General features: G+C 42.6%; 4 protein-coding genes across 12 annotated transcripts in view; 2 read left to right on the forward strand and 2 right to left on the reverse strand.

Annotated features, from left to right (window-relative positions):
* Positions 1-2551, reverse strand: part of fry (Protein furry) — a 58465-nt gene extending 55914 nt beyond the window's left edge. For all 6 annotated transcript variants that reach the window (XM_070214635.1, XM_017155063.3, XM_070214634.1 and 3 more), the window contains exon 1: positions 2205-2551. In XM_070214635.1, the coding sequence (XP_070070736.1) occupies positions 2205-2259 (55 nt within the window). In that variant the 5' untranslated portion in view covers positions 2260-2551. The remainder of the gene's footprint in view (positions 1-2204) is intronic.
* A 97-nt stretch (positions 2552-2648) lies between these two features.
* On the forward strand, positions 2649-5256 carry LOC108066488 (metallophosphoesterase domain-containing protein 1). Its single transcript, XM_017155020.3, has 2 exons — positions 2649-2913; positions 4049-5256. The coding sequence occupies exon 2, from the start codon at positions 4059-4061 to the stop codon at positions 4953-4955; it is 897 nt and encodes a 298-aa protein (XP_017010509.2). The 5' UTR covers positions 2649-2913; positions 4049-4058; the 3' UTR covers positions 4956-5256.
* A 464-nt stretch (positions 5257-5720) lies between these two features.
* Tsr1 (Tsr1 ribosome assembly factor) lies at positions 5721-9480 on the forward strand. Its single transcript, XM_017155127.3, has 4 exons — positions 5721-5927; positions 5993-7548; positions 7612-7878; positions 8394-9480. Exons 1-4 carry the CDS (start codon positions 5822-5824, stop codon positions 8901-8903), a joined length of 2439 nt encoding a protein of 812 aa, XP_017010616.3. The 5' UTR covers positions 5721-5821; the 3' UTR covers positions 8904-9480.
* On the reverse strand, positions 9375-15959 carry Tbc1d8-9 (TBC1 domain family member 8/9). Of its 4 annotated transcripts, none has more exons than XM_017155125.3 (11): positions 15799-15959; positions 15191-15357; positions 14003-14261; positions 13388-13949; positions 12957-13105; positions 11499-12894; positions 10835-11052; positions 10536-10774; positions 10101-10430; positions 9952-10040; positions 9375-9890 (listed from the first exon to the last, which is right to left on the reverse strand). In XM_017155125.3, exons 1-11 carry the CDS (start codon positions 15840-15842, stop codon positions 9579-9581), a joined length of 3765 nt encoding a protein of 1254 aa, XP_017010614.3. In that variant the 5' UTR covers positions 15843-15959; the 3' UTR covers positions 9375-9578. The 4 variants fall into 4 exon arrangements, with proteins under 4 accessions (XP_017010614.3, XP_070072065.1, XP_017010612.3 ...); XM_070215964.1 differs by having other exon boundaries at positions 9375-9905; XM_017155123.3 differs by having other exon boundaries at positions 10101-10774.
* Between the last annotated feature and the right edge of the window lie 728 nt (positions 15960-16687).

Below are 16687 nucleotides of genomic sequence, written 5' to 3' on the forward strand. Positions count from 1 at the left end.
AGTATTTTCCATTATTGAAATGAAATTCCCAACTGCCTTGGCGAATTTCTAAACAAACTCGGTGCGAATTGGTTACACCAACACAGTAAATAAATAAACAAACAAATGGGCAAATAAGAAACAAAGCCGAGGGGCATTTTGTAACGACAAACAGTTAAATTGATTATATACGCGTCCAGATTTTGTAGTCATACTGTCGAATGCATGTACGAGAAATTAGCACTTGGGCAGCACAATCTCAAGCACTTTCCATTGGTACAATATTGGTTTGGCGAATTAGTTAACTGCTTTTATTGCAAATTACATCACGCCCACCGCATAACTAGGAGTTGGTAGGTTGGTACTACCAAATGATGGACTGGCACGCGATTCGAGAAGGTAAGCACGCGACCGGAACGCACTTTACACCCGCTAAAAACACTTGGGAACGCACTTGATTTTTTCGGCCTTAAGTGGGAGGCTCTATAGACTTTTCTCGGCGGATTTTTCGTATTATTTTTAGTGCCCCCTGGTACTTTGTGTTTCGACGACGGCGGCGGCGGGCAAACAAATGAGAATGTGACTGAGAATGAAAACGAAAATGGGCTGATGTACGAGCGTTTGGAGCCCGAACTTATGCAATTTCGCACAGGTGATGGTAACGACGACTCGACATTTGACTTTGGATGGCTGGCGGAATTTTCTAATTTTGCCACACTGCGCTACAAAATCCGTTGGATAACTGCCAGGTGGTGGTGGCAAGCCATCGCCATCCCCATCCCGAAAAACAAAAACAAAAACATAAAACAAAACCAAAACCGAAACACAGCAAAAATCCAATCCCACCCATTGACGCCAGACGTTTGTTTTGTTTCTCTAGTGCTGAATGTCATTATCAAGGTTTATTTGGCACTCTTTTTCCCGCCTTTTTTGTTGGGATTGTGAATGAAAAGCGTACAAATAAGTGGGTGGGTTTGTTTTGGGGGGTGTGTTTCTGGGGGGACGCTGAGATAGGGCCCATTGGTTCGCGTCCCGGCTCAACATGGCGGTAAATCAATCTCAACAGAATATAATGAAAAATTGCTGTGCGCCAAAAGAAAAAGAAAAGTTGAGTCAATAAATTAAAGAAGACAAAGGAGGAGATGTAAACTGCATTATGTCAACAGTGGGTATAAGTCAATTGTTTATGTAAGAGCAATCGTTCAAGCTAAGTTTGTATTAGATATTCTTAAATTTTATATATTAAATTTAATAGGAATACAAAAAAAGAATAACACAACGAATAAAAGATGTTTTTTATTCAAATGACAGTCAAATATTTGTAAAATATTAAATCAGAAGCAATCTAACTTATTTGTAAAATATTTCTGAACATTAAAAAGTTTTTAAGAAAAACAGATTCCATTTTGATTGAAATTTTTTAAGATAATTTAAGCAGGTTATTAAAAATATCTAAGGGATAGGAAACCGCAAACTTTGTGAATACATTTGAAAGTAAGGTTGCTTGGCAACTGACTGTCTCTACAAATATACCTTCTTTAAAAGTTGTCTCATAACTAATTACTGCCTAGCGACAAAACCTTCTGATTTGGATCAAAAGTTCATAAACTATCTCTTAACTTTTCCCACTTTTATCTAAATCGGGAGGAGAGATAAATATTTTCAAAGACACCCAAACAAACCGGCGATTCTTTGTGAAGATGTGGATAAACACTTGGGGCTCTTAACTTTTAGAGTTTTCCCAAGTAAACAAACCGCACCCTGTTCAATGGCAATTTGCTCCACTGTAGCGATACAGTGAATCAAAACCATAAATTATGTGATTTGATTAGGTGGGCAAGTGTGAGTGAGTGAGAGAGTGCGAGAGAGAGAGATGGCCGGCAATCAAAGTGAATCATCACTTAGCAAATGAGGAAGACAAAGCAAACAAACAAACGGATAACGGATAAACAGATGCAAAAGATCTGAAGGTGTGTGCGGAAGGGAGGGAGAGGGGAGATGAGGCGCGTTGGAGGAGTGAGCGAAATGCAGTGAGATTCACACGCACGGGAACGCACACAAACAGACAATAAGTGGGCGTAAACAATAGGCAATAAGAGCATTTAAAAAATAAGTGCAAGAGCTGCGCCCAGTAAAAAAAAAGCCGAAGGCTGTTTAAGTCCCAAAAATAGCCCCTCATGCAGCTGAAAAACAAAGAAAAGGAGTTAAAAACGCGAAAAACTCACCTGCAGCCGCTGCCTCCAAGGCAAACAAATCCTCCTGCAGCTCCAATTGATCCATTTTATTCGCCTGCAGTCGCTGATTTATAATTTATGGCTAAAAACAACACGCGTCTGCGAAAGTGGCAGCTGCGGCCATTTTTTCGCTAGCCAAGAGGGTAATTTCACCAGGTGACCACTTTTCTGGCCTTTAAACACCCAAAAAACACTGTTCTTATCTTTAAGTACACTTGCACACCGTGAAATCACTTTTTCCTATTTGATTTATGCGTTTTTTTCGACCGTTTTTTGCTGAAATTGTTTAACGAAAATTTACACGTAGTGAAGAAGCAGAAAAATATCCAAGCAGCTGATTTTTGTTTTGACCAGGTTTTGACGAGTTGGCAGCGCGTTATGGCGTAGAAAATCAGTTGGCAGCTACGTTTTGTTACGTTAAGTAAGCTTACGTTACGTTATTGGCAATCAGCTGTTCGCCCCGGCAATGACGTCACTCCTCGACAGGCACTTTCTTCTATTTTGATTGCCATTATCAAATTAGTATCGCATTTATCTGCCAATACTTGACTAAACATAAATAAATGCGTGCTAATCGGGGCTCGACCATGTCGCCGACGATTGCAATGAGTGCTTAAAGGCCTACACAACAATGGCAAAACAATCAGAAACCGACGACAAGCAAAGAAGCTAGGAATCGCCAGGAATATTCATAAAAATAGTGAGTAACCTAAAAATCTGTTAAATTATATACATTTTATAGAATAAACTTTATATAGGGTACTCGAATTCGCATTATGGCAAGGGCTACCAATAGTTTTAGGTTTTATTTAACAGTTCTCGAAATTCTGCATAGTAAAGTAGATAATATCGGTTTTACAACCCAGTTTATTTTATTATATTTCGAATTGTAATTCCTAATTCTAAAATTCCATCTCCATTGCTTAATTTTAAATCTTTTTTGCCCATTCATTTCCAGTAATTAAACCTCCCTATAACCACCGTATCGAGATAACGTTTATAGCCACGTTTTATAGGTTTTACTATCTTACGAGAACTGATTTCCCGCTAAAATGTAGTTTATAAATATTATTGTTCACTAAAAAATCAATAAAAACTTCTTAAATTTACTAGTATGCTTTATTAATAAATTAATAAATATAAGCGAATCAAGTCAAGAAAGTTTAAGATTTAAGCATTATAATTAATGAAATAAGATCTTTAAAACCATGTTATATTTCTAACAATAAATAAATAATTCTAATCGAATAAATTATAAAGTCAAGACAGTTCAAGATTAAGCATTAAAATCCATGAAATAAGATCTTTAAAACCTTGTTATATTTCTACTTATTATAAAGATTTAAGTTCAAGATTTAAGCATTATAATTCATGAAATAAGATCTTTAAAGCCTAGTTATATTTCTACTTCCTAATAAATTAATAATTATAATCGAATCACTTAAAAAGTCAAGACAGTTTAAGATTTAAGCATTATAATTCATGAAATAAGATATTTAAAACCTAGTTATATTTCTACTTCCTAATAAATTTAAGATCAGTTTAAGATTCAGCATTATAATTCATGAAATAAGATATTTAAAACCTAGTTATATTTCTACTTCCTAATAAATTTATAATTATAATCGAAGGAATTATAAAGTCAAGAAAGTTTAAGATTTAAGCATTATAATCCATGAAATAAGATCTTTAAAACCTATTTATATTTCTACTTCCTAATAAATTTAAGATCAGTTCAAGTTTAAGCATTAAAATTCATGAAATAAGATCTTAAAAACCTAGTTCTGTTATTGGTTCTATTTATAGAAATTCGACTCACCTTTTTTAAATTACAGGACTCTCGAAATGGAGGTGCCAGTACATCCGCTGAGCCAGGATCCCACGGCCGCCTGGCGGGAGATCAGCAAGACGCAGCGGGTGATCAAGGTGACGATGAAGCCACCCACGACCACGGTGGCGCCCAACAAGGCCCGAGTGGTCTGCATGTCGGACACCCACTCCCTGACGCCCTACATCAAGTTCGACATACCCGACGGGGATATATTCATCCATGCGGGCGATTTCACCAAGTGCGGCCAGCTGGAGGAGGTGGAGGAGTTCAACACCTGGATTGGGGCACTGCCGCATCGCCACAAGATCGTGATTGCGGGCAATCATGAGCTGAGCTTCGATCGCACCTTCACGCATCCCTTTCAAAAGAATCATGCGTCGAGCAGCAAGCACACCGGGATGTCCATTCTGGATGATCTGCCCACCTTGGGCAATGCCAAGGAGAATCTGGAGAGCGCCGTACAGACGCAGAATGTCCGCGGTGTCCTGACCAATTGTCGCTATCTGGAGGATGAGCTGCTGGAGATCTGGGGCATTCGTATCTACGGATCACCCTGGCAGCCGGAATTCTGCCGTTGGGCTTTCAATGTCCCACGGGGGCCAGCCTGCTTGGAGAAATGGAATCAGGTACCGGATGGCATCGATATCCTGGTCACCCACACGCCGCCCGTGGGTCACGGGGATCTCTGCTGTTCCGGCGTGCGAGCCGGATGCGTGGAGCTACTCAGCACAGTTCAGCAGAGGGTGCGCCCCAAGTACCATGTATTCGGCCATGTCCACGAGGGCTATGGCATCACCAGCGACGGCAGGATCATCTTCGTGAACGCCTCAACCTGTGACATCAATTACCTACCCAACAATGCCCCCATCGTTTTCGATGTCACCCTGCCACCGGGCTTTCGCAAGGATTAGAATTTAGATCGCATTTGTTGCCGGTTCAATGAATTTACTTTTGTCCCACTTTAAGTTTATATTAGGCTTACAAGTTTAAGAGATAAGATATAGGGCAAAATCATTTTTTGCTGTCTTCGGAAGAAGATAAAACTCTAATTAGTGTAAAGATTGTTTCTACAAGTCTACAGACCCGAAATCATAATATGAAAAACCACAAAATATTTATTCAAGTTAAGTGCAAAGAATACAAAAATTTGTAGTTGTCAAGAATTAAATTTTATATTAAACAGCAACATAAAATTAAAATGTTTTCTTTGAATCATTTATACTTTCCCATGATATTTTGGTAAGCGAAAATCACGTACAAAATATTATCAAATTATTATTAAATTTGATTATTTTTATAGAACTTCTTATCAAGCAATATCGGATGTGTCACAGATATATATTTCAATTAAAATCCTTTGATTTTTACGTTCATCAATGCAAAACAATTGGAGCAAATGAAATAAATTAATTAAAAAATTAATTATCTAGAAAATTATATTAGTTAACATTATCTCTAGTCTCTAGTTAGGAACAGTTTTTAAGTTGGTAATTTCATACTTTTAGCCGAAATGAATTGATAAATAAAACCTAATATTACCTAAACATTTTTTAATTTACATTTTTAAAAATAAACTATTTTCCCGCCAAGAAGTAAAGTAAACATGTGGCGTTAGTCCGTTTGCAATATTTTCGGTATATTTGAAAATGAAAAATGTTACTTAAAGTATTTTTCCACTACGGTCATACTCACTAGAACATGTGCTCTTGTTGGTTGGGAAAACAAAACAGCGCAAATTGATTGGATTTGGATTTTCTTGAACTAAGCACCTGCAATCATGGCGGATCATGCGTTCCATCGACCGGGGCCGCTGAAGCAAGCGAACAAGGCCCACAAGACGGGTCGTCATCGCTCCAAGGGAGCCATCGACAATGCGCAGAAGGGTGAGTGCGAATCTCGCAGGGATTAGGGGATAAATCTAATGATGCTCCTCCTGTTCCGCCCGCAGGAAAGATCGGGCTGAAGGCCATCTCCCACAAGCACAAGCAGCAGCAGCGCAAGGAGCAGCGACGCAACCAGATGAATCAACTCAGGAAGAACAAAAGGGATGAGGTTCTGGAGCAGAAGCGGAAACTGGGTGGCCAGAACACCGCTCCCTTCCTCGTCTGCCTGCTGCCCATGCACGAGCAAATCGATCCGAGGTCCGCTTTGGCCATCCTCCAGAGCTGCGACTCCGAACTGGTGGTGGAGAACTCGCCCAGCGGCATTGTTTACATGAATCTGCCGCGATTCAAGCAGCGCTTCGCCTTTGTCATCCCGCCCGTGAGTCGTGGCAACGAACTGGTGGCCCTGGATTACCTCAAGGTGTGCGACACCACGTTGCTGCTGACCTCGGCCGCCTTTGGCGACGACGAGATCTTCGATCGCTGGGGTCAGCGCATCTTCAACATGATGTCCGCCCAGGGAATACCCACTCCTGTGGTGGCCTTGATGGATCTGGAGTCCATCAATCCCAAGCGACGGCCCGCCAGCAAGCAGGCGGCCCAGAAGATCATCTCGAAGCTGCTGCCCGAGGAGAAGATCATGCAGCTGGACACGGCCAGCGAGGGTTTGAATGTGATGCGACGCATTGGCGGCCAGAAGAAGCGCATTCTGCACAACGTGGCCAATCGGCCGCATCTCTTCGGCGATGTGGTGGAGTTCAAGCCGAGCTCCGATCCCAGCGACGATCTGGGCACCCTGGAAGTCACCGGCTTCCTTCGTGGACAATCCCTGAACGTTAATGGCCTGGTTCACATTCCCGGTTTGGGTGACTTTCAGTTGAGTCAGGTGGTCGCCCCGCCGGATCCGTATAAACTGGATAAATCTAGGGATGGAGAGAACGCCGAGGTGCGTCTGCTGGACCGCAGTGATCCCGCGAAGCGCACCTCGCTGCAGAGCGAGAACATACCCGATCCCATGGACGCGGAGCAGACGTGGCCCACCGAGGAGGAGATCGCCGCCTCGCAGCAGGAGACCAAGAAGATGAAGCTGGTAAAGCGGGTGCCAAAAGGCTACAGCGATTACCAGGCTGCCTGGATTCCCGACGTTGAGGAGGTGGAGCAACCGGAGAGCCAAGAAGACGATGAGATGAGCGACGACGATGATGAGGAGGATTCTGAAGAGGACTTCATGTCGTGCGACAACAAATCCTTCGAGGACGAGTACGAGAAGCGCGACTCGGACACGGAGGAATATCAGGACAGTGCTTCGGTGGCCTCGGAGGCTGCCATCAACGACGAGAAGTACGATCAGCAGATTGACTTCCAGGAGGAGCGCGAGACCCTCAAGCAGCTCCAGGAGGCTCGCTCGGATGAGCTGTGGCCCGATGAGATAGACACCCCACGGGATGTGCCCGCCCACGAGCGGTTCCAGAAGTATCGCGGTCTGGAGTCCTTCAGGACATCGCCCTGGGATGCCAAGGAGAATCTGCCCGCCGACTATGCGCGCATCTATCAGTTCCAGAACTTTGACCGCACCAAGCGGAGGATTCTGAACGAGGCCAAGGAGTTTGAGGGTGTGCTGGTAAGGGGTAGTCTTAATTTAAGCCTTAAAAGTTCAATAATAATGTTGTTAAATATTTTCTAGCCCGGTTTCTACGTCACTCTTCATGTAATCAATGTGCCCGAAAGCCGTTGGAACGCCTTCAAGTCCGCCCAGCTGACGGACAACATTATTGTCTACGGAATGCTGCCCCATGAGCACCAGATGTGCGTCATGAACGTCGTCCTGCAGCGAATGCCCGACTCCGAGGTGCCGCTGAAGTCCAAGGAGCAGCTGATCATCCAGTGCGGCTATCGTCGCTTCGTCGTAAATCCCATTTACAGCCAGCACACCAATGGGGATAAGCATAAGGTTTGAATTTCAGGGCCCTGAATGAATGGATTCAATGAATTTTTTGTTTTATATGAATGAATTAATTAGCATTTTGAGTTTAATAGAATTTAATCAATTTGAATTTTGAGTTAAATAGAATTGAATGAATGAATGGCATAAATTCCGAAATAATTCAAACAACAATTTCTTCAGAAGAAGAAAGGGCCATCATTTTGTGATTAAATCTGCCTGAATTTTATTTACTATGCAGTTAACATTGATTTGTTAAAAATTTTCCAATTTTCGTTCTCAAAAGAAAGCGCAAAAAAATTAGGCAAATTCCAAAAATTCATAAAAATTATTCATTCATTCATTCAATTCAAAATAAATTAGAAAAACATTAAATTTATTTCACATAGAATTGAATTAAACAAATCATAAATTTCATGGCATACTATGAAAAAACAAAAATTGAATGATTCACGCAGGGCTCTAGTATGAATTGCTCTTGCGATCTTTAAGTGAATCAATATTAACATGGTTTATTTATCCAGTTTGAACGCTTTTTCCGTCCGTACGAGACCATCTGCGCCACGTTCTACGCCCCCATTCAGTTCCCTCCGGCCGCCGTGCTCGCTTTTAAGGTGAATCCCGACTCCACGCTGGCGCTGGTGGCCCGCGGCCGCCTGCTCTCCTGCAATCCCGATCGCATCGTGCTCAAGCGCGTCGTGCTCAGCGGCCATCCCATGCGGATCAATCGCAAGTCGGCCTCGATCCGATACATGTTCTTCTACAAGGAGGACGTGGAGTACTTCAAGCCGGTGAAACTAAGGACCAAGTGCGGCCGAATGGGACACATCAAGGAGTCGCTGGGCACGCACGGCCACATGAAGTGCTACTTTGATGGCCAGCTGCGATCCTACGACACCGCCTTCATGTACCTGTACAAGCGAGTCTTCCCCAAGTGGACATACGAGGAGTGTCTGGTGCGAACGGCGGAGCACGAGCGGCAACATGCAGCGGCCAACAGGAGAAACTCGCAACAGATTGCAATGGAAGAGTAGTCTAATAAGTAACCGATGGACGATTTATATAGCTTCTCAAAATATTTTATATTATTGATGTTAAATACCCACGATTACTTATCCTTTGAAAAGTACATAAATGATGTATAATTTGAGTAACTTCTGAAAATGTTTTAGATTTATGTTAAATACCCACGATTACTTATCCCTTTGTGAAGTATCCTTTCAAAAAGTACATAAATGATGTACGAAAAACCCGAATCCATCATTATTTATATATGATAACTTAGGAAATGAATATAATTATTAATGTAACGAATCATTTGGCTTCGATGGTGATGGAAGTGTTAAGGACGCACGCGCAAAGGTCCAGCTTGCTCCTTGTCGGTTGTGTTGGGTGGTGATCTTGTCCTTTAATCTTCAGCCTTCATTCATTTCCATAAAAAAATATCAATTTTGCGTGCTACGACAATAATTATATAAAGGGATAATAATCGCAAACAGACAGAGTAGTTATATATAATAGGAATAATAGAATTATATTCACAAACAATTGTCTTAACTTAACGGTAGAGGCAATACAATATACATACATAAAACATGGATACGTTTAAAAGCTTGCCGCATTGCACAAGGATCGGGGATCATATATATGGCTAATACAGTTTTGTGGCTAGGATTGGGTATGGGTAGGGGACTTAGGACTTAGGGTATTCAGTAATTGGTGGACAAACACTTGCGCCGCTTCTTCTGCAGCTGCTCGATCTGTTCGCTTATTTGGATGGGCGTCTGGAAACCTCGGACAATGCTGTTGACGGTCAGAACCGTGGCGATAAACTGGCTGATGGATATGTGCCAGGACTCGGAAATGTTTGTGCTACTGCTGCTGCTGTCGCCGCTGCTGGTCGTTGTCGTTCTGGTCTTGCCGCTCGCCTGACGCAGCTCCTCCTCGAGGGCCACAAACAGGCGGGTGGTGCCCACGGGTTCGGCTGCCGGTGTGGTGGGATTGCCATTGCTATCCGGTTGCTGGCAAAAGATAATCTGTAAGGGTTATCAATAGCCTATTGAAAGATAAACTAGGACCCACCTCATCACTTCCCATATTCAGCTGGGTGAAACTTTCCAAACTGGGCTCCTTCTTTATGTTGCTGTTGCCCAGCTCCAGGAGATTCTCATCTAAATAAGTAAAATAATGCTTAAAAAAAGGTTTATCTCTATTTGAAAACTTCCACTTACAAGCCCTTTGCATCTCTTCATCCTGAACGAGACCCATGATCTCGACAATGCTGCGCCACAGCAGCTGGAAATTCTCCTTGCGCATGTGCGGAATGCTGTGCTGCGAACTGGAGGCGCCCTCATCGGGCTGATCGAGCAGATAGCCAAGGCTACCGAGACTCCGCGAGTCCGTGGCATTCGAGTCGGCGCGTTCGAGCCGCGTGGCCGCAACCAGGTCGCTGATCTGTGAGAAATTCGATATAGTCTCGACATTGAGAAGCATTTGATCGGCGTTTCGATCGGCCGAGGATGCTCCCACTCCCACTTCCGCTACCGCTACCGCTCCCAGATCTGAAATATCCGAAAATGTGTCAATCGATTCGTAACGGCCCTGCTGGCGAAGCTCTCCCTGGAGACCGTCTTCGTCCCGCCCAGCATCTGTTGATGTTGCTGTACCCTGGAGTGCCGCTGATGCCGGCAGGTCCACGTAAAAGGTTGAGCTGCGCTGCGCCAACGACGAGGTGTTGGAGTTCAGCGATAGATTGGGCGTGCGCGACAGGTCCATGAACGTGTTGCCCGAGATTCCGGCCAGGTTGTGCAGGTGCTGGGTGGCACTGATCAGGGCAAAGTCGTCGGCATCAAAGTTGTGATCCGAGGGCGAGGGCAACGCCTCCATCGACTCAGAGGCATCGTTGCTACAAAAGAGATAACAAGGGTTATTTTTTGTTGATTAAATAATCGAATTAAACACCCACTCGAAGAAATCCTCCGCCTCGAACGCCTCCTCGGCATCGTCTTTGGTCCGTGGACGCGGGCGACGAGATCTCTCGATCTCCGCCTTGGACAAAAGCGGCGGCAGATGCAGCACGAACAGCAGTTTCAGCTTCTCCATGTTCTTGGTGGAGCACACCAGGCCCAAGGCGTTGATGAGCTGGCCAAAGTCCAGAAAACCAGTGCCTTTTTTATCTGTGAGCTGCAGAAGGGAGACAAAAACTTACTGATTCATTCAATTTTCGTTTTATCATAGTATGCCATGAAATTTTTGATTTGTTTAATTCAATTCTATGTGAAATAAATTGAATGTTTTTCTAATTCATTTCGAATTGAATGAATAAATGAATAATTTCTATGAATTTTTTGAATTTGAGAATTTTTTTTTAAAAACAACAAGTGAAACAATTTTAACCAATCAATGGTAACTGTATAGTAAATAAAATTCAAGCAGATTTAATCACAAAATTATGGCCCTTTCTTCTTCAAAAGAAATTGTCGTTTGAATTATTTCGGAATTCATGCCATTCATTCAATCAATTCTATTAAACTCAAAATTCTAATTAATTCATTCATATAAAACAAAAAATTCGAAATAATTCATTAAATCCATTCAAATTTGAACCTAAAACCAAACCAACAACTCACCCTGAACAACTTTTCGCCAATATCAACGCTGACGCACTTCCGCCAGGGTGTTAGTTCCGTGAAAAGTGTGTGAAACACCTCGTAGTTCACACTATACGCCTCGTATCTACCGCCAGAGGCGCCCGCATCCTGGATCGCCCTGTTCGGCGACTGCGGCACCAACTGGGGCATCTCAGACAGTGGACACTGGGCCTTCTGCTGCTGCTGCTGCAGGGACTTCAGGGCGTGCTTCTCCTCGCGGATAATCGTAAGCAGCATGTGCAGCTCACTGCGACTGAAGTAGGGATTCTGGACGTAGGCCTTTACAATAGTCTTCTCGTTGTCAATGTCAAACTGTCGCATGGTCAGCCGGCGATGCTTGTTGCGCAGCTCCTCAATGCGCTGCTGGGTGATCTCCTCGCCGAACTTGGTGTACGCCTCGTGGATGAGAGTCTGCACCGTCTGCGTTTGGACCTTGCGCTCCTGCTTCCGTTTGTCCGTCGTCGGAGGAACCTGGTACTCCGGGTTGTAGATACCCTCCAGATAGTTCTGCAGCACCAGCATGGCTTCGCCATCGTCCTGGCAGTGCAGCAGCTTGTCCCTGTTCCACTCGATGATCTGCAGCGAGATCATGAAGATGATCTTGGCGCCCTCGTAGAAGAAGCAGTCCAAAATGTGCAGAGAGCTCTCGTAGCTGATGACGCTCATGAAGATGGTGAGGAACCACGAGATGGAGATCATCTTGATCACTCCCAGCTGCTCTAAATGACCGTGCAAATCCGACATATGCGTTTCCACCAGTTCGTTGAGCACTCCCTGATCGATCTGGGCGCCCACCACCTTATCCTTGTAGTAATCGGGCAGTAGATTCTCGCACAGGCTGGCCAGCATCCAGAAGGCGTTCTCCTCGTCGCAGAAGAGCAGGAACACGGACGACACAATGTTCATGGCCTGGCAGTAGCCCACCTGCGGATTGCGCAGCGCATAGGCCTGCAGGACTCGTCGCAGAGCTCCGATGCCGTCGGTGCTCTGGAATGCAGGATGTTCGGGCAGCGAACGGGGCAGATCCCGATCGATTTCGTCATGGGCAAAGCAATTCTTGATGCAGGCCGCCTTCTCCACCAGATCCTCGTACAGTCCGGGATTCATCTCCTTGTCGTGAATTGCCCCGGAGAAGATTAGCCAGATCTCCTGGCGCAGCTTGTCCGGAATGCCCTCCACAATTAGATTTATCACGTCCGTGGTGCGGAACATACCGATGCCGCGTCCAAAGTCCCGGAAATGCGCCTCCCAGCGCACCATCTTCTCCTCCTGCTTCTGAATGATTTCCGCGCTGAACTGCGTCTTGAATGTGTTCATCAGAGCGGTCTGCTTGCTCCACGAAATATCGTACTTGGCTCGTTCGCGACTCACGGGACTAATGAAGAGAATTTTGGAATTACTGAGCTCTAATTTTATATTAATTTAGACTACACTTACACATGAATCCGTGCAAGAAGATCTGTGATCTTGGAGATCAGCACATCTCGGTCCACGATATGAGCAAACATGAAAGGCACATTCTCTGATGTAATGATGACAATTTGATTTTCGAACCGTTGTTGGCCGTCATCCTTCTTCTCCACGCTCTAAAAAATAAATTGTTAACGTTAACCAACTTAATAATACACAGAAAATAGAAATGGTAATGATCAATTTGATATTTCTTAAAGATCAAGTTATTCATATCATTTTGATATGAATAAAGATTATTTCCCCAAAAAATACTACATTTGGTATTTTTTATGATAGGATAAAATATCATGTTGATATGTTTGAATCTTAAAATTGACATATTGATATGAATTAATGTAGAAATAACCCTATTTCATTTCGGTTTTTTTTTTCTGATTTTTCTGATATTTAGTCACCTTAATAGTCTTCATCGGTATAACCACGCTGACCAAATCCTTGACATCGCTGCGAAAGCAAAAGAAATTCGGCGAGAGATAGATAAAGCCGGAATTGAACCGCTTCGAGTAGGGTGTCCAGATGTTTGCCTTTATCTTTCCGTCGATTATCTCCGATTGCGGCAGTCGGAAGTAAATGCGAAACTCCTCGGATTTCTGGCGAGCGGTCAAATCCCGCAGCAGCACCGGCTTCTTGGATGTCTTGGTGCCCAGCCGTGCGAAATTCGATGTGTCGTGATCGACCACTGGACTATCCGGATCATGGATTAGTTGCTGTATGGCCATTTTATTTAGCTGCTCGATCAACGAATGCGCCTCGCTGGCGTTGAAGAGCATTGTAAAGTTGTAGGTCATGTTATTGGTGGTCTTCAGATAGATGGTATTGGCATTTCGGCTGATGTCCTCCAGCTCCGCAAAGCGTATGATGCGCTTAATCTCCTGGCCCAGCATATACGAGTAAAAGCAGACGTGGTTCAGCGAAATATAAAGTTGCCCCTGTCTGGGAATCTTGTTCTTCACATAACTAAAATTAAACATTTATTAAATAGGATTTATATATCGAATTTTGATGCTTACGTGGCCGAGTAGGAGTTAACTACCCGCTCTTCTTCGGGCATTTTGAAAATCTGCCTGAACTTTGACTTCATCACCTTGAATTCGGCCGACTCGCCGGTGTCATCCTGGTTGTTTTGTGTGTAGAGCGATTGGATCTTGCATATGGTGAAGTTGGTCACCTCGTCCTCATTCTCCATCTCGTCCAGCACCTTGAAGAGATTGGCCTGCAGCCATTCCCAGTCCTTGACTATCTCACTCTGGGTGATGCCAATGGCGATTTCTGTGGGTTATGGGTATTAAATAATAGTTTAATGTTGTCGGTAATATTCAAGATCAGTTATTAATAGGTTGGTGTAAGCGAAATGCAACTGGGAACCATTTCTTTTGTGTAAATTTGTTTTTTATGATAATTAAATAAATCAAATAAAACAGATAAGATATAAAGATAAGATATAACCATTAAACCAAAGCCATATACGGTTATTAAACGTCAAATATGATTTGTATAGCTGGGAAGTAAGCAAATACATTAAAAATTGCTTATATTTTGATTATGCTTATGAAATTAATAAGTCATATCAGCATAATTTTGTGGTTTTATAAATTCTGATTACTATTTATAAGGCAATGTAATAATTTTTGAAACTACTTATCATAGAAACGATAGAAATAGTTAGCTGAAACTTAATAGACCTTGAGATCTAATGTTTTTAGAAATTCGGATTACTATTTATAAGGCAATGTTATAATTTTTGAGACTGCTAAGCATAGAAACGATAGAAATAGTTAGCTGAAACTTAATAGACCCCAACTTCTAAAGTTTTTAGAAATTCTGATTACAATTTATGAGGCAATGTAATAATTTTTGAAACTACTTATCATAGAAATAGTTAGCTGAAACTTAGTAGACCTCAAGTTCTAATGTTTTCTTGAAGTTTTGATAAAATTCTGTAGGGTTTTCCAAGCACTGTACTCCAAGCACAGCCTCCTTTCTTATATTATTATATTTCAAATTGAATAACAAAAGAGATGAGCCAGCCTCCGCAGCTTTTGTAATCAGCCTCGTTCCTCGTTTACGTAAGCGCTAAAAGGCAACCTCTGGATGAAAGAAATATTGGCATACTCCCATAAAAACCCGATGATTCACGGTCACATAGACTCGAGCAACTGCAGCTGATAAAGCGGATGAGTCCGAGTTATTGAACCTACCGTAAGACACCTCCGACGAGGGCGTCTGGTGGAGGATGCGATAGGGAGCCGGTTTGGTGTTCATCACGCTGTCGTAGGTTCCAACGAGCATGGAGCCGAAGCCCCGGGATTCCCCGTGACCACGTCGCTTCTGCAGGACGAAATATCTCGAGTGCATCTCGGCAATCCTGTGGGCGGAACGAAAAAAAAATCGCTTTAAAATGGAGAATTCTATGGGGAATTTTCCAGGGGGTGGGGTCTCTTTTTTTTCTACGCAGCAGGAAACAGTTGGAAATCAATTTTCAAGCTGACTTTACACAGCTGCCTCTTTTTGCGTTGCGAAATCAGAACCGTCGATCCAAAGAGTTGGAGTCTTGAACTTTTGGCTCAATTAGCTATCAACAAATGCAATTACGTCGTTTATGCGTCGCCGGAGTACGTGATTTGCGGCTCTCCTTGCGGCCTGCACTTCGTGATAATTGCATTCCATGAGACACCTTCCATAAACACAACATTGCATATACACATGCCCCAATCACATCCAGCTCACCCACACACGCAAGCGGGCATGTTTAATTTGGCTTTTCGGCATTCCCCCAAATTAGCTGCTGTTTTGGTTTGGAACTCACCAGAATGCCGAGGGCAGGAGCTGCTCCTTGGGCTGTATCCACATCTTGAACGGTTTTGACCCGTGCGAGGCAGTAATTCAAAAAATATTCTTTGTTTAATACTGCATCGAGCGCTGATTGTTGTTTTTTTTTCAGATGTTCCGAGCAGTGGTGTCATGTCCGCTTTTTTCCCGTCAGTATTGGCTTTTTTTAAGGCTGATAGCGGCTGGCGGTAATTCTAGATTTTATAGCTAAATGGGTTTAATTGCTCTACAAATGCTGCTAAAACCTTGGTCAAATACCGAATTCGAGCAGGTGTTTAGCCAAGTAAGTCTGTTTAAAGCAACATTTGAAATAAAATAGGCGTTTAAGCATTAAACGCTTACTGAAACTTTTCCCTGGAATTCAGCTTTTTTTGCTCACACAAAAATGACATCACTGTTTCCGAGTGACCGTAGGCTATAAAGTGAATGAATCCAGCAAGAACGAAGTGATCTATTGTGAACGGGTGCTGACCGCGGGACATTTGAATTTAGTTTGAAATGTGAATTCATTAAACAATGATGATCTTAAAAATCTTAAAATAAAATAATGTAAATTCGAACACTTATAAAAACTATTTTTATTTCTTTAATGATTATTTTAAAAACTTGGATAACATTTTTATTTTTTACTGATTGAATAAGTAAATCAGTAAATTAATTTAAATTTTTAAAAGTGAATTTTACATTTTTTAAAAACTTTTATAACAAATCACTTTTGTAAAGAATTATAACTATTCTTAAATTTTATAAAAACTATAAATTCTCGTATTTATTATCTAAAATTTATAAATTAATGGTATAACGCCACCCCAAATAATTTGTTTTCAAAACCACTTTAAAATTTTATAGTAAACCATGCCTTTCAT

This window comes from Drosophila takahashii, chromosome 3L, assembly GCF_030179915.1.
Source record: "Drosophila takahashii strain IR98-3 E-12201 chromosome 3L, DtakHiC1v2, whole genome shotgun sequence".
NCBI lineage: Eukaryota > Metazoa > Arthropoda > Insecta > Diptera > Drosophilidae > Drosophila > Drosophila takahashii.

Coding starts and splice junctions, on each gene's coding strand:
- LOC108066488 (XM_017155020.3), top strand. CDS start 4,059: ATGGAGGTGCCAGTACATCCGCTGAGCCAGGATCCCACGGCCGCCTGG.
- Tsr1 (XM_017155127.3), top strand. CDS start 5,822: ATGGCGGATCATGCGTTCCATCGACCGGGGCCGCTGAAGCAAGCGAAC. Junction 5,928..5,992: donor CATCGACAATGCGCAGAAGG/GTGAGTGCGAAT, acceptor TTCCGCCCGCAG/GAAAGATCGGGCTGAAGGCC. Junction 7,549..7,611: donor AGGAGTTTGAGGGTGTGCTG/GTAAGGGGTAGT, acceptor AATATTTTCTAG/CCCGGTTTCTACGTCACTCT.
- Tbc1d8-9 (XM_070215962.1), bottom strand. CDS start 15,842: ATGTGGATACAGCCCAAGGAGCAGCTCCTGCCCTCGGCATTCTG. Junction 13,106..13,387: donor TACCGATGAAGACTATTAAG/GTGACTAAATAT, acceptor TTTATTTTTTAG/AGCGTGGAGAAGAAGGATGA. Junction 12,895..12,956: donor CTTCTTGCACGGATTCATGT/GTAAGTGTAGTC, acceptor TCTCTTCATTAG/TCCCGTGAGTCGCGAACGAG.